The 21520-nt window shown below is 41.7% G+C and overlaps 1 protein-coding gene across 1 annotated transcript in view; it reads left to right on the top strand.

The window, feature by feature from the left end:
• Positions 1–3954: 3954 nt before the first annotated feature.
• The window catches only part of cpne4a (copine IVa), a 55425-nt gene continuing 37859 nt past the window's right edge, over positions 3955–21520 (top strand). The window contains 3 exon segments of the mRNA XM_029451460.1: positions 3955–4122; positions 9451–9630; positions 19457–19528. Of these exon segments, the coding sequence (XP_029307320.1) occupies positions 3955–4122; positions 9451–9630; positions 19457–19528 (420 nt within the window).

Genomic DNA, 21520 nt, shown 5'->3' on the forward strand with positions numbered 1-21520 from the left:
GAGAGAAGGAGATCTGTGTCACTTCATCAATAAAACAACTTCATGAATCTATTTCTGCCACAGAAGAGACTGAGAGGAGGTTTTCCAGTGACCTGCTAACACAGCATCTCCAGGGTGCATAATGTGTGATGTACGGGAAGTTGTATCTTTTTGTGGTCATTTTGAGTGAAGAGACACAAAATGACTACAAAGAGACACAACACGACTACAAAGAGACACAACATGACTACAAAGAGACACAACACGACTACAAAGATACACAACATGACTACAAAGAGACACAACATGACTACAAAGAGACACAAAATGACTACAAAGAGACACAATATGACTACAAAGAGACACAACATGACTACAAAGAGACACAACATGACTATAAAGAGACACAACATGACTACAAAGAGACACAAACTGACTACACAGAGACACAACATGACTACAAAGAGACACAACATGACTACAAAGAGACACAACATGACTATAAAGAGACACAACATGACTACAAAGAGACACAAACTGACTACACAGAGACACAACATGACTACTACAAAGAGACACAACATGACTACTACAAAGAGTAGTTTTCTGTATGTTGCACTTACATTGTTTTGTTTTATTTGAAGCTAAAGTTCTGCAGGATTCTTATTGTTCTGTTGTTTCCTCAGGATTGTTTGAACTTTGGACAAAAGCGTCAAATAAATGTGAAGTGATGAAGCATTTTCAAAAGACTTTCTTTCCTCTAAAGAACCTCCACCTGCCGAGCTCACACCTCCACCTGAACCTCCATCTGCAGAGCACACACCTCCACCTGAACCTCCACCTGCAGAGCATTACATTACAGTTCATTTAGCTGACGCTTTTGTCCAAAGCGACAAAGAGTGCAAACAATCCTGGAGATACAACTCCGAACAGCAAGAATCTTGTAAGTACAATAGCTTCAAATACAATCGTATCAGTGAACACTGTCTTCAGATATCCAGTTTGAAGTGCAACATACAGAAACAGTAGAATACAAATTCAACTATTAGCTATAAATAAGCCAAACCAATACAAGTGCAACAAACAAAGAACAGTTATCTAGTTTTCTTCATTGGTCGAGGTGCAGTGGAAACAGGTGAGTGTTCAGTCTGCAGAAGGTTTGAAGACTGTCTGCTGTACTCACATCAATGGGGTCGTTCCACCATGTTGGAGCAGGAGAGCAAACAGGCGGGTTTTGTTTGAGGGAAATCTGGGTCCCACTCGTAGTGAGGGAGTGGCGAGCCGATTGGTCGACGCAGAGCGAAGTGATTGCGCTGGGGTGTCTGGTTCGACCATGGCCTGGATGTAGGAAGGGGCTGATACATTCACAGTACGGTGGACCAGCACCAGAGTCTTGAAGCAGATTCAGGCCGCCACTGGTAGCCAGTGAAGGGAGCGGAGAAGCGATGTAGTGTGGGAGAACTTGGGTAGATTGAAGACCAGTCGGGCTGCTGCATTCTGGGTGAGCTGTAGAGGTCGGATGGCACATGCAGGCAGTCCAGCGAGGTAGTAGCAGTCGTCAAGGCGGAAGATGACAAGAGCCTGAACAAGAACCTGCGTCGCCTTCTCAGTCAGTAGGGGACGTATCCTCCTGATGTTGTACAGAGGTGGTCACGTGATGTCACGGCTGCACTCTGAGTAGTTTGTCTTGTAACTTAAATGAATTATAAGACGTGTGTAAGTCTCTGCATTAGTGTCTCTGTCTGTCCTCTGGAGCAAGACTTTCTATTGTTGTGAATTTAGCTCTCAGTGAAATAAAGAACACTCCGGAAACGTCCCCATGTTTCCTGTGTTCTCCAGAGATGCAGGCTTTCAAAATAAAAGCCCCACAAAATGACGGTAAATTCCGATGAAGTTGTGAGAGAAAAGCTGCTGAGTTACACGTCAACACGCGCTGATGGGTTGTGTTTGCATGAAATGCTTGGAAGGGTTTAAAGAACTTAAACGCGTCCTGAACTCTTCCTCCTCTCGTGTGCAGCTGAGGAAGATATTCCTCCTGCGGATCCTGTTACTGATGGTCGGCCGGATACTGCAGCCTCGCTGTGCAGGGCGGGGGGGCGGGTGGGGGATAAATCAGATGCAGTGGCGGGCCATGTATGTCACACCTAGGCCTTCAGTGATGTCCTACAGTCCTATCTGAGTTATTCCCCCTCTTAATACCATCATTATGACGCCATGGCTCTAGAAACTATACATTTAGACAGGAACGCAGTATAACCGGGCGTTGCATCACCCTAACAACAGAGTTATATTAATATAAAAGAAAACAAACAAATAATTTGCATTTGTTCATGAGGATATCCTTGAGTACTGTTACTGCACAGCTGAGCCAGTGCGCCACACACATCTCTACATCTCTTGCAGAAGCATCAAACATTTTATATATTTGTCAAAAACAAAATGCTTGTTACCAAAACAACTGATTATTTGAACACAAAATCCATCCTCCTTTCTTTCCTCAAGAAGACTTCAATGACTTCAATGCGTTTCAGTTCCACCAATAAGTCCTTTCCTACAGACACGGAGGCTCATGCTGAAAGCCGAGTCTGTCCAGAAGCATTTCTGCCATAAGTCTTATTTCGCTTTAAGGCCGAGAATGACCGCTTGGCAGAAGCAGTGGACACAGGGAAGGACTCGCTAGCATCGGGGTTGGCCTTTCTCTTCTCACGATGTCTATGTTTTCTTGAAAAGTTGTCTTGAAAATGGCGTTGTAATGATATCTGCGACCACATCGATCTCTTCTCCTCCTTCAGCCTTTGTATGTTGAAAACAAACAGAGTGTAGAAATCTACACAAATTAGCTCGTTCAAAGTTTAGCTAGCTCTGCGTAGCTCTGCCTCTCAATAGTGCGTATCCAATCAAAAGACGTGCACGTGCTGACGTTATCGTACGCCTGCTAGCTGGCCCCGGTGTCGCCAACTCGAAATCTGATTGGTTAACACCACAGTTTTGTCTCCGTTCACTTTAAGCGACAGGCGCCCGCACTGTTGATTCTGACGGCCTCAGGGCAGATCTCTTGGACCCTGGCAACACATCATGGCTGAAATATGATTGGATAAAAGTTAAGTTAAGTTAAATTAAGTTAAATTAAGTCAAGTCAAGTTAAGTTAAGTCAAGTTAAGTTAAGTTAAATTAAGTTAAGTTAAGTTAAATTAAGTTAAGTTAAGTTAAGTCAAGTTAAGTTAAGTTAAGTTAAGTTAAGTTAAGTTAAATTAAGTCAAATTAAGTCACGTTAAGTTAAGTTAAATTAAATTAAGTCAAATTAAGTTAAGTTAAGTTAAGTTAAATTAAGTTAAGTTTAGTCAAGTTAAGTTAAATTAAGTTAAGTTAAGTTAAGTTAAATTAAGTTAAGTTAAGTTAAGTTAAATTAAGTTAAGTTAAGTTAAGTTAAATTAAGTTAAGTTTAGTCAAGTTAAGTTAAATTAAGTTAAGTTAAGTTAATTAAGTTAAGTTAAGTTAAATTAAGTTAAGTTTAGTCAAGTTAAGTTAAATTAAGTTAAGTTAAGTTAAATTAAGTTAAGTTAAGTTAAGTCAAGTTAAGTTAAGTTAAGTTAAGTTAAGTCAAGTTAAATTAAGTCAAGTTAAGTTAAATTAAGTCAAATTAAGTCACGTTAAGTTAAGTTAAATTAAATTAAGTCAAATTAAGTTAAGTTAAGTTAAGTTAAATTAAGTTAAGTTAAGTTAAGTTAAATTAAGTTAAGTCAAGTTAAGTTAAGTTAAGTTAAGTCAAGTTAAATTAAGGAGACGAACCGTTTCCAGGGACGAGACGAGAGAACAAGATTGTTTTGTAAAAGCTTCTAATTCTGTAAACACATAAATGTTGCAGCTCGTTCTGCACGACTTCTCAGACATTTTTTTAAACATCAGACACAAACAGCTCCTTCCCATGATGCCTTGTTTTCTCTCCCGTGCAGACTTCCTGTCCCGCCTCCCACCATGAGTGACATCTACGAGTCGGCGGCGAGCTCTCTGGGTCTGTTCAGCGCTCCCTGTCTGAAAGTGGAGCTGAGGGTCACCTGCAAGGGTATCTCGGACCGAGACGCGCTGTCCAAACCCGACCCCTGCTTCGTCCTCAAGATGCAGTCCCACGGGCAGTGGATGGAGGTGGGTCGCCACGGCAACCACGCCGCCTCTCACCCGAACACGTGAACATATACACACGTGAACACGTGAACATGTGAACACGTACATGTGACAATCTGAATGAAGGCGAGCGTGTTTGTTATAATGTGCTGTTCTGCAGCTGGACCCTGGTGTGTCCTGTTACTTCACTGACTCAGGTTAATTATCCACACGACAGGCTTGTGTGTATGTGTGTGTGTGTGTGTGTGTGTGTGTGTGTGTGTGTGTGTGTGTGTGTGTGTGTAATGGCTTGTTCTTTAGTGAAGTCTGGTTGATGGAGACTCTGCTGGACTAATTGTTTTGCAGGAGCAGGAAGTGGGTCATTATGTTGTTCATCAGGACAGCACTGTGTTATCCAGAGTCCGGGGCTCCTCTCCTCTCACTTCCTGTTTTCTGCTTTATGTAAATTAGAAAATGTTTGTTATTCATTTTCTTTTCTCTCATCTTTATTTGCATGTTTGCTTTTAAGGTGATCCAGAAGTAACGGAGAGTAATCAAGTTACTTTAATGAGTGATACTTGTATTCACAGATATTTAATCGTTCTGTTTGTCTTCTAATTTTAGACATTTACGTTTGTGTGGAAGTGCAGCTGAAATACAACACGTTCCCTGGACCGCCTGTTATAATGGACATTATGTCTAGACGTGTGTGTGGCAGCTGTTAGACAGTTGAGATAGTAATGTATACACTGTGACATCAGTTGTCCAGCCTTCACTGAAGATCTGGAGCGCAGCAGTGACTGATGGAGCTGCTGAGACGTTAACCATGAAGTGTGTGTGTTTGTTTGTGTGTGTGTGTGTGTGTGTGTGTGTGTGTGTGTGTGTGTGTGTGTGTGTGGTCAGACCTGATTTCTGTTGCCCCAATTTAGTATTTTTAGCTTCTTGCTCACTGGTGAGGATGCAGATGAGGCTTCTTTAATTCTGAGCCTTCTGATTAGAATTGCTCGGATAATGAGTAGACGACAGGTATGAATTATGGATGAGTATGTCTCTTGAAGGAGAAGGAGAGAAGGAGAAGGAGGAGAAGTAGGAGGAGAAGGAGGGAGGAGAAGGTAGGAGAAGAAGGAGAATGGGAGGAGGAGAGGGAGGGAGGCCGGAGGAGAATGGCGGAGGAGAGAAGGAGAAGCGAGGAGGAGGGAGGAGGAGAAGGAGGAGTGAGAAGGAGCAAGGAGGAGAAGGAGGAGAAGGAGGAGAGAGGAGAAGGAGTAGAGCGGGAGGAGAAGAGGAGGAGAAGGAGACGGGGAGGAAGGGGAGGAGGAAGAAGAAGCAGGAGGAGAATGGAGGAGAAGGAGGAGAGAAGGAGGAGGAGAAGGAGAAGGAGGAGAAGGAGGAGAAGGAGTGCGGAGAGAGAGGGGGAGAAGGCGGAGGAGAAGGAGGAGGGAAGGAGAAGAGGAGAAGGAGGAGGAGGAGGAAGGAGGAGGAGAGGAGGAGAAGGAGAGAGGGCGAAGGAGGAGACGGAGTGCGGAGGGGCGGAGGAGGGAGAGGGAGAGGAGACGCGGGGTCGAAGAGGGGGGAAGGCTGAAGGAGGAGAAGAGAAGGAGGAGAAGAAGGGCGACGCGAAGGCGAGGAGGAGAAGGCGAAGGAGGAGAAGGAGAGAGGGGGAGAGGAGAGGCAGGAGGAGGAGGCGAGGCAGAAGGAGGAGAAGAGGCGTGAGGATGGCAAGCGGATGGCTAGACCCTTCGCTGGAGGAATCGTCTCTCTACTCTTCTTCTCTTTGCTTCTTCTTTTATTTCTTCTTCTCTTCTTCTTCTTTCTTCTTCTTTTTCTTCTCGTCTTCTTCTTCTCTGCTCGGCGTCTTCTTATCCTTCTTCTTCTTCTTCTTCTTCTTCTTATCCTTCTTCTTCTTCTCCTTCTTCTTCTTCTCTTCCCTGTCAGATCCCTCCTGAGTGTGTCCATCAGGTGAGTGTTGAAGTGGCAGCAGGTCACTGTTCGTCTCTCGTCAGTGTTTCTTCTTCTTCATCTCAGGCTGACTAAAGTTGTCCTGACATCAGGGCTGACCTGGATTTCTAAACCCTTCAGAGTCTTTCCACTGTCCTCTCACATAAACGTTCTTCTCTTGCACACTTTACAAACTAACTTCCCCACTTCATTACTCACATCAACACAAGTACTGTTTATATTACACGGGTCATGGGTAAATATGTACATGAGGCAGGAGGGAAGGGAACGGGGAGAGGGGAGGAGAAAGCGACACACACAAAAGGAGAAACACAAAGGCGGGCGGGAGAGGAGAGAGAGAAGAGAGAAGAGAGAGAGAGAGAGAAGAGAGAGAGAGGAGAGAGAGAGAAGACAGAGAGAGAAGAGAGAAGAGAGAAGAGAGAGAGAGAGAGAGAGAAGAGAGGAGAGACAGAGAGAGAGGAGAGAGAGAGAAGAGAGACAGAGAGAAGAGAGAGAGTGAGAGAGGGGAGAGAGGAGAGAGGAGAGAGAGAGGAGAGAGAAGAAGAGAGAGAAGAGAGAGGAAGAGAGGAGAGAGATGAGAGTAGAGAGGAGAGCAAGAGAGAGAGAAGAGAGTAGAGAGGCAGAGAGGAAGAGAATAGAGATATAGAAGAGAGAGAGAGAGATAGAGGAGAGGATAGAGAGAATGATTATAATATATATGTATATATATATTATTCTATATCTAATATAATATATATATTATTATATATAATATAATATATATATATATATATAGTCTATATATATTATATATATATCTATAATATATATATATTCATATAATATGTATATTGTACGATGTACGATATTTAAACTTTATTTCATAAAACACCTTTACCTATTAGTGCTGTTAAACGTGACAAAACAAACAGAAAGACAAAACTATTTAAAACAGACTGTAACATGATGTATGAATAAATAATACATATTAAATTGAATTATATTACAGTAATGGTAGTAAAACAGCATGAAATAAAAACTAAATTAATAAAATAACAATACAATCTGATACAATTGTATTAATTGAATACAATAAAATAAGGGATTAATACAATAACTGATAAGCGATAAATAATAAAATAAGATAAGATTTTACAACTTAAATACAATTATTAAAAGTAAAACATGATGATTAAATTACCTTGAACACAACATCCTCGGTGTGTGTGTGTGTGTGTGTGTTGCTGTTTGTCAGCAGAAGAATCCGACAAGCTGTGTCTCTTATGATCTGTTAAACGAGATGTTTTCTCCCGAGTCTGTTGTTGTGAAGCGGAGACGACAGGAAGCTGCTTGCCGGCGCCGTCTCTCCCCTCAGACGAGGTGTTCTGTGGAAACCTGTGAACTGCACACGACACACTGTAAAGATATGAAGACGTTATAAATCATATACACAAACCTCTTGTTAAACTTTATGCATCTTTTGATTCCCACAATGGAGTTTGCATAAAATCACTTAAAGGCCTTTTACACTTTTATATTATATTCTCAGTTCAACATTCAGCTCACTAATACAAAGTTTGTGATTATACAAAATACTGAGCAGAAATAAAGACATGAACTCCATAAAACTGAATGTTAACATGAAATATCTCATAAAGCAGAGATTCAATAATAATAATTGATATTATTATAATATTATTGTTAATAATAATAATAATAATAATAATAATAATAATAATACAAATAATAATGCAAACATATTCATAATAATAATGCAGCTGGCATATAATTATTAATTATTAACACAAACATTCAGTCACATTTCTTTTAATCTTTATACTTTATTACTCCAGAATAATTTAATATTGACTATTTTAAGATGTCAAATTTAATAAAACATTTTAATTGAAGCGGGTCGTCCGCAATGAACTTGAATGAACTTTCTCAGAAGACTCGTCTTCGTTGAGGTTTATTGCTCATGTTGAGCATTTTAAAAATGGCGTCACTAAATCTGTCTACTTCTACGGTTACAGTTCAACCTAACTGATCTGAGATGATGCAGAGAAACGGACCTCATGTCTTAATTTCGAGCCCATTAGATGTCATAGTGCATTAATAATAATAATAATAATAATAATAATAATAATAATAATAATAATAATAATAATAATAATAATAATAATAATAATAATAATAATAATGCATAATTCAGCTCTTCCAACGTCCTCCTGAAAGTTTGTTTCCACTTGACCTGGTGTCAACCCTGTGGGAGGATTTCTGCTCTCAGCTCCCAGACTTCTTGTTTCCTCTTCACACAAACAGAAACAGAAAAAGCATCAAAATCTAGAAATATTTGAGGGAGACGTCCAGCAGGTCAGCAGGACATCTCCCTCCATGTTGGATTTATTTTCAGCTGATTCAGACAAACTTTAAGGATCCAATTAAAGCAAATTTAATGAAACGTTCTGGAGGAGCTCCAGCCTGAACACCATCTGTCCGTGAACACGGAGGACAGGAGGCGTCTCCGACTGTTGGACAGCAGTCCGACTGCATGCAGCGTCTCAGCAGCGTCTCAGCAGCTTGCCGCTCCTTCAGATCTGTGCTCACTTCCTGACTGCTGGGTTAGAACTGGACACGTTCAATGATGAAGGGAAACAGAGCTACAGAAATATGTCTCCATTTCTACCCAGGGAGGACAGTTTCTGTCTCAGCGTGGATTCACTCCTAAAGATCCGGTTCACTCCTAAAGATCCAGTTCACTCCTAAAGATCCGGTTCACTCCTAAAGATCTGGTTCACTCCTAAAGATCCGGTTCACTCCTAAAGATCCAGTTCACTCCTAAAGATCCGGTTCACTCCTAAAGATCTGGTTCACTCCTAAAGATCCGGTTCACTCCTAAAGATCCAGTTCACTCCTAAAGATACGGTTCACTCCTAAAGATCCAGTTCACTCCTAAAGATCCAGTTCACTCCTAAAGATCCGGTTCACTCCTAAAGATCTGGTTCACTCCTAAAGATCCAGTTCACTCCTAAAGATCCAGTTCACTCCTAAAGATCCAGTTCACTCCTAAAGATCCGGTTCACTCCTAAAGATCTGGTTCACTCCTAAAGATCCAGTTCACTCCTAAAGATCCGGTTCGGTTCACTCCTAAAGATCCAGTTCACTCCTAAAGATCCAGTTCACTCCTAAAGTTTAATTCTAAAGATCCGATTCTGACCTAAAGGCCGGCGGCAGCGCTCTCCCTGAGGCGGACCGTGGGGTGCGCTCGCTCATCTGTGGTCTGAGAAGTAGATTCTTCAGATTCAGGGAAAGAAAATAATTGTTAACCAATGAAATGAGACAACATGGAACCGATCCAGAGTTCACTTGAACTGAATGTAAACTAAAACACAATTCTTCCTCTTGTGGTTTTGTCCTCTGTGTCTCCTGCAGGTGGACCGGACGGAGGTGATTCGCAGCTGTGTGAACCCCACCTACTCCAAGGTCTTTACATTGGACTTTTATTTTGAAGAGGTGCAGCGTCTGCGCCTCGAGCTGTACGACATCAACAGCAGCCACAACGGACTGAAGGAGGCCATCTTCCTGGGATCAGTGGAGTGCACGCTGGGACAGGTGAGTCACCTGGACACACTGTGGTACTAACTCACCGTTCAGACCGCTTTCCTTTACACTACCTTTGAGCATAATGTTAATGCTACTTTGTGAATAACAAGTCCGTGTTGAAATTAGCAGGAGAGCTAGCGTTAGCTATTAGCAGCTAGTGGGCAGCAGAGCTAACAGCTAACAGCTAACAGTTAGCATTATGGACATTGCATTTAGTTACATTATGATGCATTCAAGCTCTATTCAGTAATAATGAGTACTGGTTGAAGGTGAATTATTACGTTATCATGATGTGTTCAATGTAAACTTGTAAAACTTAGTTTTTGCTGAGAAACTTGAATAAATCCAGATGTTTGAAGATGTTTTCACAGCAATATAAAATAGTTATTAGATGAATTCTGAGCTGTTTAACTTCCGGCTCATTAAAACAAAGCAAACAAAATACAATCATTAATTTCTTAATCATTTGAATTGTGTGTTTTATTGCAAATATTCTCTTTAGTTGACGATAAATTAAATGGATAATATTTAGACTTCGGGACAGTTGAAATTATTTTAGGACGATGATAAAGAAAGTCAGTCTGAAGCCTCATGCTATAAGAAAACAACTAAACTAAACTAAACAGCTGATAACCGTTAATAAATAACACAAGGTGTGTCGGGGCGGGTCGAAGGACAAGCGGGTCAGAAATCTAAATTCACAACTGGGTCAGTGAAAGAAAATACCCAAACCATCAACAAGTGTGTGTGTACTTTTTAATGTCCCCATGAAACAGTTTTCTGGAGCTTCTTGCAGTAAATGCTGTGCCGTGTCGTCAGACTTCATGTGTCTGTTGATTTGCAGGGCGCTGAACTCTCGTGGGCGCCTGCCCCTCTCAGTCCTTCTGCAGGCTTCCTCGTGACTTCCTGTTTGCTCTTTTACACTTTCCAAACGTTACTGGGCCCAAAGGATCAACTTCTGATAACAATTGAGTGTGATGCCCATAACGCCTTCTGTTTACGTCTTCCTTCTGGGAAACATTAGATCCTCAGTTTGCGGGTTGATTTCCTTCCAGGCAGCCGCTGGCGCCACGTCTAAAGCTGCATGTTAGTGTTTCCAGTCAGCGCAGGCCTTTCAATGATTGTTCATCTTAAAGACGGCCTTTAGGAAATGCTTTATGATTAATATCATGTGCAGTTAGTCAGATGACACATGGTGCTGGGAGAACAAATATGTGTAAATATAATGTAATATATAACATGTGACGCATCACACCACACATCCGTCACTTCACTTACAGTTCCACAGACTCAACAGAAATGTAAGAAAGTAAGCTGAAAGAGAGAGATTGTGTGTGTGTGTGTGTTTGTGTGTGTGTGTGTGTGTGTGTGTGTGTGTGTGTGTGTGTCCACTCACCTGAGCTGACGGTGTAAATGGTTGTTTTTGTTCTGGAAACTCCTGAAGCTTCTGCTAATTGACCACAACTTCAAAAAACAGCAGAAAACAGGAAATAGAAATAAATATTTCTTTGCTGTGTTTTCTTCTGTTGCTGAAAAGCTAATTATTGAAAACGTTGATGTTGTTTGGTCGGACAGCCGCTGAGTGTTTTGAAGAACATAAAAACACCATCAGAGGCAGAAAACACAGATAATCATCAGAAAATATTCTCCTCACAATAAACATCCAGAGTTCTCTGCGTATGTAGATTATTATCTTCACTGAAGCTGTGCGATCACAATAACCACAACAAAGATTAAATATCTTTATTCTTCTGCCTGCAGCACGAAGAGGAATATCTTAAATATGTTTTCTTATTTCTTAGTTTGGGGGAAATTTGAATAAGATAATGGATCCAGATTCCTTCAGATGTTTTTAAATTAAAATGGTCACCACTCTTCTTTCAATATTTCTGTATGTATGCAATATATATACATATATATATATATATATATATATATATATATATATATATATATATTGCGTACATATATACAGTATATCTCAAAAGTGAGTACACCCTTTAGATTTTTGCAAATATTCTGTTATATCCTTTCAGGGGATAACATTATCCTACTGAAACTTTGATATAACTTAAAGTAGTCAGTGTGCTGCTTGAATAACAGTATAGATTTATTGTCCTTTGAAAATTACTCAGTACACAGCTGTTAATGTCTAAACAGCTGGCAACAAAAGTGAGTACACCCCATAGTGAACATGTCCTAATTGTGCCCAATGATGTTGTTTTCCCGCCCTGGTGTCATGTGACTCGTTAGTGTTACAAGGATTCAGGTGTAAATGATAAGCAGGGCTGTTAAATTTGGTGTTTTGGGCACAATTCTCTCTGAATGCTGGACAACATGGCACCTCATGGCAAGGAACTCTCTGAGCGGCTGAAAAAAAGGATTATTGCGCTTCACAAAGATGGCCTTGGCTATAAGAAGATTGCCAACACCATGAAAATGAGTTGCAGCATAGTGGCTAAGATCATACAGCGGTTTTCCAGGACAGGTTCCACTCGGAACAGGCCTCGCCAGGGTCGACCAAAGAAGTTGAGTCCACGTGCTCAGCGTCATATCCAGAGGTTGGTTTCCAAAAATAGACGTGCGAGTGCTTCCAGCATTGCTGCAGAGGTTGCAGAAGTGGGATGTCAGCCTGTCAGTGCCCAGACCATACGCCGCACACTGCATCAAATCGGTTTGTATGGCCGTCGCCCCAGACAGAAGCCCCTTCTGAAACCGATGCATAAGAAAGCCCGCAAACAGTTTGCTGAAGACAATGAATCCAAGAACATGAGTTACTGGAACCATGTCCTGTGGTCTGATGAGACCAAAATAAACCTGTTTGGGTCAGATGGTGTCCGGCGTGTGTGGCGGCACCCTGGTGAGGAGTACCAAGACAAATGTGTTTTGCCTACAGTCAAGCATGGTGGTGGCAGCATCATGGTCTGGGGCTGCATGAGTGCTGCCGGCACTGGGGAGCTGCATTTCATTGAGGGACACATGAATTCCAATATATACTGTGACATCCTGCAGCAGAGCATGATCCCCTCTCTTCGGAAACTGGGCCGTAGGGCAGTTTTCCAACATGATAATGACCCTAAACACACCTCCAAGATGACAACGGCCTTGCTGAAGAAGCTGAAGGTTAAGGTGATGGACTGGCCAAGTATGTCTCCAGACCTAAACCCAATTGAGCACATGTGGGGCATCCTCAAGAGGAAGGTGGAGGAGTGCAAGGTGTCCAACATCTGTGCGCTCCGTGATGTCGTCATGGAGGAGTGGAAGAAGATTCCAGAAGCAACCTGTGCAGCTCTGGTGAATTCCATGCCCAGGAGGGTTAAAGCAGTGCTAGATAACAATGGTGGTCACACAAAATATTGACACTTTGGGCACAATTAAGACATGTTCACTATGGGGTGTACTCACTTTTGTTGCCACCTGTTTAGACATTAACAGCTGTGTACTGAGTAATTTTCAAAGGACAATAAATCTATACTGTTATTCAAGCAGCACACTGATTACTTTAAGTTATATTAAAGTTTCAGTAGGATAATGTTATCCCCTGAAAGGATATAACAGAATATTTGCAAAAATCTAAAGGGTGTACTCACTTTTGAGATATACTGTATATATATATATATATATATATATATATATATATATATATATATATATATATATATATTATATACAAAACAAAACAGCTGCAATTACACCCGTTCTCAAAAAGCCTGGTGCTGACCCAGCTGACCTAAACCATTACCGGCCCATCTCCAGCCTCTCCTTCATCTCCAAAACCCTTGAGTGAGTTGTTGCTGCTCAACTTCAGCTGCACCTCGACACAAACAACCTCCATGAACCTTTTCAATCTGGTTTCCGCCCCAACCACAGTACTGAAACAGCCCTGGTCAAACTCACCAACGACCTCCTCCGTGTAGCGGACTCTGGACTGCTCACCATCCTTATCCTCCTTGACCTCACCGCTGCCTTTGACACCATCTCCCACCAGACACTCATCCAGCACCTGGCTGACATTGGGATCTCTGGTGTAGCACTTTCCTGGTTTTCATCTTATCTCTACAACAGACAACAACATGTGCAACTGAGCCACCACAGGTCCAGGTGTTCTGCTGTTTCACGGGGTGTCCCCCAGGGGTCAGTACTGGGTCCACTATTGTTCATTATCTACCTCCTTACCCTTGGCACAATCCTCCGCCACCACAATGTCCACTTTCACTGTTATGCCGATGACACTCAGGTCTACATTTCTACAAAACCCACCACCGCCCTGCCGCCCACATCCCTCACCACCTGCCTACAAGATGTTCAGAGCTGGATGACCAGGAACTCTTTGAAACTCAATGGCGACAAAACCGAGGCTCTTCCATCGGCTCCAAAAGCACTTTATCTAAAACACAAACTTCCACTGCCCCAAACTTCATCATCGATGGCTTCTCCGTACCGTTCTCCAGTCAAGTCAAGAGCCTTGGTGTCACTCTGGACAGCACCCTCTCCTTTATACCCACAGAACATCACCGCACTGCTTTTTTCCACCTGCGCAACATCTCCAGACTCCGCACGTCCCTGTCCCAATCCAGTACAGAAGTCTGCTCAACCGACTTCATCATCCAAAACGCCGCTGCCCAGATCACCACCCGCACCAGATCCTCTGAACACATCACATCACCCCCATCCTCCTGAAACTTCACTGGCTCCCTATTCAATCTCAGGTCAACTACAAAAACATCCTGCTCACCTACAAAGCCCTTCACACACTCGCCCCTACCTACCTAAGTGACCTCCTTCAGGAGTATACCCCCTCCCGCTCCCTCCGCTCATCCTCAGCTGGTCTACTGACGATCCCCACATCACGCCTCATCACCATGGGTGCCAGGGCCTTCAGCTGCACTGCTCCCAAGCTCTGGAACTCCATCCCTCCACACATCCGACAGTCCGAAACTGTTGCAACATTCAAGTCCCAACTCAAAACTCACCTGTTCAAACTGGCCTACTCTCTGTAGTATCAATCATCCTGTATCCTCCTCCCCTCCCCCCCTTTTCTCTTTATTGCTTTATTCCTGTGTCTCCACCATATCTCTGGTATTGTTTGTTTGCTCTCCCTTCCAATGTCCTGCTGTTTTTATCTCTTGTATTTTGTACGGTGTCCTTGGTGTCTTGAAAGGCGCCTCCAAATAAAATGTATTATTATTATTATTATTATTATTATTATTATTATTATTATTATTATTATTATTATTATTATTATTATTATCTGTCAGTGACGCTTTACCATCTTTAATGCAGCTTTTGTCCAGTCTTAACTATAGTGAAATTGTCATTGTGGGTGACCTTAACGGGAACAGCCTGCTACCAGCATCAGAGGATTTATTGCAATTTCTTAAATCTCTTTCAGATTGTTGGTAGTTCCACTAGACCCAATCTGAAATTTCCTGGAAAATCCTCCTTAATTGATCTTATCCTTACAAATACTCCTCATAAATACACCACTGCTTCTGTATCTGCAGATGACATCAGTGACCACTGTGTCATTGCTACAGTAAGGAATACAAAAGTCCCTAAGACTAAACCCTGTGTCATCATAAAGCGTGATATGAAGCATTTTGTGGAGCAAGGTTTCTTTCACGACCTGTTTCTCTTCGATTGAGAGAAAATCAATCTCATATCCGATGTTGAAAATGCCTAGAAATTCTTTTATGATGGTTTTATTATAATTGTTGATAGGCACGCCCCCTTAAGAAAGTACAGAGTAAAAGGCAGAGACAATGCATGGTTCACATCAGATCTCTCTGATTTACTTCACGAGCGCATGTGGCATGGTCAGAAGCCAGGAGTAAGGTTTTGGGTCGGATCGGCTGCTCTTCAGGCAGCTGCGAAATGCATGCACTGTTAAAATCAGAGGAGCCAAATCTGATTATTTCCAAACTGAAACCACAAATAACCTAAATAATCCCTTAAATTCTGGAAAACTATTAAATCAATAGCTGGAAATAAAAATATGACAGAGCTTCCACCTTGTATTGTCAAAGACTCTCTTCAAATCTCTGACAAGGCAGAAATGTTTGGTTGTTTTAATGAACATTTTATTGCCTCTGGTTCCTTGTTTGAATCTCAGAACATACCTCAAGGAGCCCCTGCTCGCTCTGAAGGTCGTGTCTGGCCGGGTCAAACCTTTACTTTTAATCCAGTAACAGTCTCAGAGGTGCATAAAGCCCTTAAAGGTTTAGACACAAGAGAATCAGCAGGTCCGGACAACCTGGAGCCACACTGTTTAAAGTTAGCAGCTGATTCCCTCGCCTCGCCCCTGGCCCATCTTTTCAATCTATCCCTGGAGACAAACCAAATTCCCCTTATTTGGAAATCTGCTTTTGTTCTCCCCCTGGTGAAAGGGGGTGCCCCCACTCTCCTAAACAATTACAGACCAATCTCCAAAGTGCTGGAATCATTGGTAAGTCAACAACTAAAGGATTTTTTAACGACTAATAATATTTTATCTGACCTTCAATCTGGTTTTACGAAAACACACAGCACTATAACGGCCACCTTAAATGTAGTAAATTATTTTATACATTTCTTAAACAATAGAGAACATTGTGCAGCACTTTTTATTGACTTATCCAAGGCTTTTGATACAGTGGATCATGCCTTATTGTCACAAAGACTACAGTATAGGTCTCTCAGATCAAGCTGTCTGTTGGTTTGAAAACTATTTATCAGGCAGATCACAGTGTGTGCGGGCAGAAGGTATAACTTCTAGTTCTCTTAATGTATCCAAGGGTGTGCCACAGGGATCGGTTGTAGGACCATTGTTATTGATCATTTATATAAATAATCTTAATCACAATGTTTTAAATGTAATGTACTGCTCTGCGTCCTCCCCACATCAGGCTCTTTGTCAGCTCCAGACTGCTTTTAACATTGTACAATGTAACTTGTGTGATTTGAAACTTGTTTTAAATGCTGAAAGACGAAGCTCATGATGATCTCGAAAGCAAAAACCAAACACTTGAACCTCCCTCCTGTCACCACTTCACAGGGTTCTGAGATTGAATCTGTGTCTCAGTATAAATATCTTGTTATTATTATTGACGATTCTCTTTCTTTTAAACCTCACATTTTAGAGCTTTTGAAAAAATTAAGAATAAAATCAGGTTTTTACTTTAGAAGTCCTGTCTTTCTTTGGAGGCCAGAAAGAGATGAGTCTCTGCAACGTCTCTGTGCTGGACGATGGAGATGTTGTTTATATGAATGCATTGTCTCAGAGCCTCAGCTCTCTGGATACCATCGACCACGGGGCACTGAGACTCATAACCTCAAAACCCTGACGCACCACTGCACCTTATATGCTCGTGTTGGATGGTCTTCCTTGACCACCTGTAGACTGAAACACTGGCACATCCTTATTTATGAAGCTATTCTTGGTGCTCTTCCTCCTTACTTAAGGATCTACATTAGTAGGAAATGTAGTGGACCATATCGGCTTCGCTCCGAGGACTTGTTTCTTCTAACTGTTCCAAAAGTCCGTACAGAACTTGGGAACAGGACGTTTAGTTACGCTGCTCCGGCTGCCTGGAAGCAGCTGCAGAATGAGCTGAAGCTCAGAGAGCCGGTCTCTGTAACAGACTTAAAGCAACTCTTAAAGACACTGAAGCAGACCGCATCAAATATATATATATATATATATATATGTATGTAATATAAATATATATATATATATATATATATATATGTATGTAATATAAATATATATATATATATATATATATATATATGTATGTAATATAAATATATATATATATATGTATATATTACATAGTTGGCCAGCGCTCCCTTGAAAAAGAGAATATCAATCTCGATGGGACTCGACGGATTAAATTAAGATTAAATATATAAATACTTGAGACTTAATTAATAAAACACATCATTATCATAAGAAATTGCTAAATATAGAAAAATGCACGAAATGATAAAGCCTCCATGAAGGGGCTCGTATGGTCTGATTAATAATCTGATTTAGTATTCATATCTTATTTCTGCACCAGGTCAAGGACGCTGTTGTTGTAGAGAAAAGAAGCAAAACATTGCTTTTCATTTACATATCTATTTTAATCTAATCAATTTTTACACTCAAACCAACAACATGTTCGTCCGTCTCTAAACACTGTCAGACTTCCTGTCTGTGCCTCCAATATTTATTTCTCTCTATGACCACTCCCGTGCTCTGCAGGAAATAGTGCATACTACATTGTGAAGAACAAATCTGTGTTGAAATCTGCAGGAGAGGTAGCTAACGTTAGCTGTTAGCTTATAGCTGTTAGCTTATAGCTGTTATCTTATAGCTGTTAGTTTATAGCTGGTAGTTTATAGCTGTTAGCTTATAGCTGGTAGTTTACAGCTGTTAGCTTATAGCTGGTAGTTTATATCTGTTAGCTTATAGCTGATAGTTTATAGCTGTTAGCTGGTGGTTTATAGCTGTTAGCTGGTAGTTTATAGCTGTTAGCTTATAGCTGGTAGTTTATATCTGTTAGCTTATAGCTGATAGTTTATAGCTGTTAGCTGGTAGTTTATATCTGTTAGCTTATAGCTGGTAGTTTATAGCTGTTAGCTTATAGCTGATAGTTTATAGCTATTAGCAGGTCATTTATAGCTGTTAGCTTATAGTTGGTAGTTTAAAGCTAATAGTTGGTAGTTTATAGCTGTTAGCTTATAGCTGGTAGTTTATAGCTGTTAGCTTATAGTTGGTAATTTATAGCTGTTAGCAGGTAATTTATAGCTGTTAGCTTATGGTTGGTAGTTTAAAGCTGTTTAGCAGCGGGACGGTTCTTCTCCAATCTGCAGTTCGTCTCATTATAAACTGATGTTGATGCTTCTGTAAAACAGTAGATTGATTTCAGTATCCTGTGTTGGAAGAGCTTGAACATGCAGAGCAGGAGAAGAAGATGAGCTCAGCTGACGAGTCGGGGGAGAAGCCTCCTCTTCCTCCCCGTCTTCCTCTCCTCGTCTCTGTCTCTGCCAGCAGCAGCGGCGCCGCTCTGCTTGGCTGCCAGCTCCTCCACCAGACGGCTGACGGGGGTTTCTGCTAAGAGGCCTTGAAGACTCAGTGAGAGCCTCACACGGTGCTGCACACAGGGAGGGTGCAGCACTGAGGGAAGCTGAACTCACACAACAGACTGAATCAAAGATGATGAACCTTGAGAACCTCTTTCCTATCATTGATCAAGTGACACATTTGATGGATATTTCATATTCAATTCAATGCATAACAACAACAGTGCAGAACAGCTGATGAGCTGCATAATTAACACATATAGTGAAGCAACAAAACTGCAGGAAGTTTGTGTAAAACGAGAGATTTGGATGAATTTCCTGTGAATGTTGCATCGAATATGAGTTTTGTTGTGTTTCGGATGCAGCTGACATGTGACGCTGACCCGGCTCATGATCGTGTGCGTTAGATATGAATCTGCTTTACGTTCTGTAAGTAAACGTGAGATCAGTGAGGCGAACAAGAAAAGAAGCCGTGACTGAAAGAGACGCCAGAACTGTAGTAAATATGTTTATATTTGTGGGCTGATGATTATAACTGATTATAACAGGACGACGTGTTTCATGTCAATCAGCTGCTTGTTCTGCAGCTTTGTTTTCATTTTCATACATTAATATAGAATTCTGCTGTTTTCGACAACCCTCAATCGTTTTGTTTCTCCGCCCCGACACCTGCCAGGTTTGTAGGAACGCACACCTGTGCAATAACCTGGATGTGCGTGTGTGTGTGTGTGTGTGTGTGTGTGTGTGTGTGTGTGTGTGTGTGTGTGCGTGTGCGTGTGTGTGTCTACAGATCATCTCTCAGAGGAAACTGTGCAAAGCTCTGCTCAGACCAGGAGGCACGGTGGGGAAAGCCATCATCATGGTGAGCTTCACTCTGTCAGCTCCTCTCACTGCTTCATCTTCACCCTGTCACTCTATGTCACACGCAGAGAGCATGAACCATGTGTCCACCAGCGCTGCGTTCAGGTACTCCTCTGATGCTCCGTTTCCTCGAGTTGTGAAGTCGTTCTTCGTCTTCGTTGTTCCTGAGCTTTACGTCATGAAGTGGAAACAACACGTTGTTGTCTGTTCTGACTCGAGGCGTTCAGGGGAATTCTCCCAGTCTGGAACACATTTCTCTGATTATTTCGACACCACATGAATGCAGCACAAACGCCCGATGTCACGATGTTGACGAAAGTGCAACATGGCGGTGTTTCCGACCCGTGACTCGGACGGGCTCACGCTTTTTCCTTCCAACAAGTTTCTTAAAAATATGTCCGGGAGTTTTTACGTAATCCTGCAGATAGACGGACAAACCGAGCGGCGTTAGCTTCCTCCAGTTTGGGCATCCAATCAGAAGTCAGCTCTGATCTTTCACACCGTGTACCGAAAACAAACAAAGAAAAGTTCACCGCCTCGTTTCTGCTTTGATTTTACGTTATTTACGTTTTCTGGTTTTTCGTCACGTTCTTGCGAACACGATGTTTCAGGAACGCATCGAGGGCGATTCCTCAGATTTGGCACAAACGTCCACTTGGACTGAAGAATGACAACATTAGACACATTCTCAACTTCCTCTTCTTTCTACAGTAATTTGAGATATATATATATATATATATATATATATATATATATATATATATATGTATTATATATTGTATATTGTATTGTATTTCTATATTTATATTTCTTGTCCACATTTCTCATAATATTTCTTCTGCTATATTTATGTTTCTTGGTTATATTCTTTTTATAATATTTGTTCTTCTTGTATTTTTCTGCAAAATGTTTGTTGCTTTTTTATTTGTATTTATTTTGTTAATAAACTGTTTATTGTTTACTGTTTATATTTAAACACTGTTTCCGTCCTCTCTTTCCTTGTTTCATTCTTATATTCCTTTTTCCTTCCTTTACAAGTTCTTCTACTTCCTTGTCTCCTTCCTTCCTTCCTTCCTCTCCTCAGCAGATCTTCCTTCCTTCCTTCCTTCCTTCTTTCCTTCCTTACTCTCCTCAGCAGACCTTCCTTCCTTCCTTCCTTCCTTCCTTCCTTCCTCTCCTCAGTAGATCTTCCTTCCTTCTTTCCTTCCTTCCTTTCCTCAGCAGATTTTCCTTCCTTCCTTCTTTCCTCTCCTCAGCAGATCTTCCTTCCTTCCTTCTTTCTTTCCTTCCTCTCCTCAGCAGATCTTCCTTCCTTCCTTCTTTCCTTCCTTCCTCTCCTCAGCAGATCTTCCTTCCTTCCTTCCTTCCTTCCTTCCTATCCTCAGCAGATCTTCCTTCCTTCCTTCCTTCCTCTCCTCAGCAGATCTTCCTTCCTTCCTATCCTCAGCAGATCTTCCTTCCTTCCTTCCTTCCTTCCTTCCTTCCTTCCTTCCTTCCTTCCTTCCTTCCTCTCCTCAGCAGATCTTCCTTCCTTCCTTCCTTCCTTCCTTCCTTCCTTCCTTCTTTCCTCTCTTCAGCAGATCTTCCTTCCTTCCTTCCGTCCTTCCTTCCTTCCTTCCTTCCTTCCTTCCTTCCTCTCCTCAGCAGATCTTCCTTCCGTCCTTCCTTCCTTCCTTCCTTCCTTCCTTCCGTCCTTCCTTCCTTCCTTCCTTCCTTCCTTCCTTCCTTCCTTCCTTCCTCTCTTCAACAGATCTTCCTTCCTTCCTTCCGTCCTTCCTTCCTTCCTTCCTTCCTTCCTTCCTTCCTTCCTTCCTTCCTTCCTTCCTCTCCTCAGCAGATTTTCCTTCCTGTATAAAGTCTCTTTATGTTTCCTCATCTCTCTGTTTCCCCCTCAGGTGATTCCTCTCTGTTCACATGATAATAAACACAAACTGAATATGTGTATGTTTATTTTCTGCATATTTAGGGTGAACACGTGTAGAAACCTGCAATC

The sequence above is a fragment of the Cottoperca gobio genome, chromosome 16 (assembly GCF_900634415.1).
Source record: "Cottoperca gobio chromosome 16, fCotGob3.1, whole genome shotgun sequence".
NCBI lineage: Eukaryota > Metazoa > Chordata > Actinopteri > Perciformes > Bovichtidae > Cottoperca > Cottoperca gobio.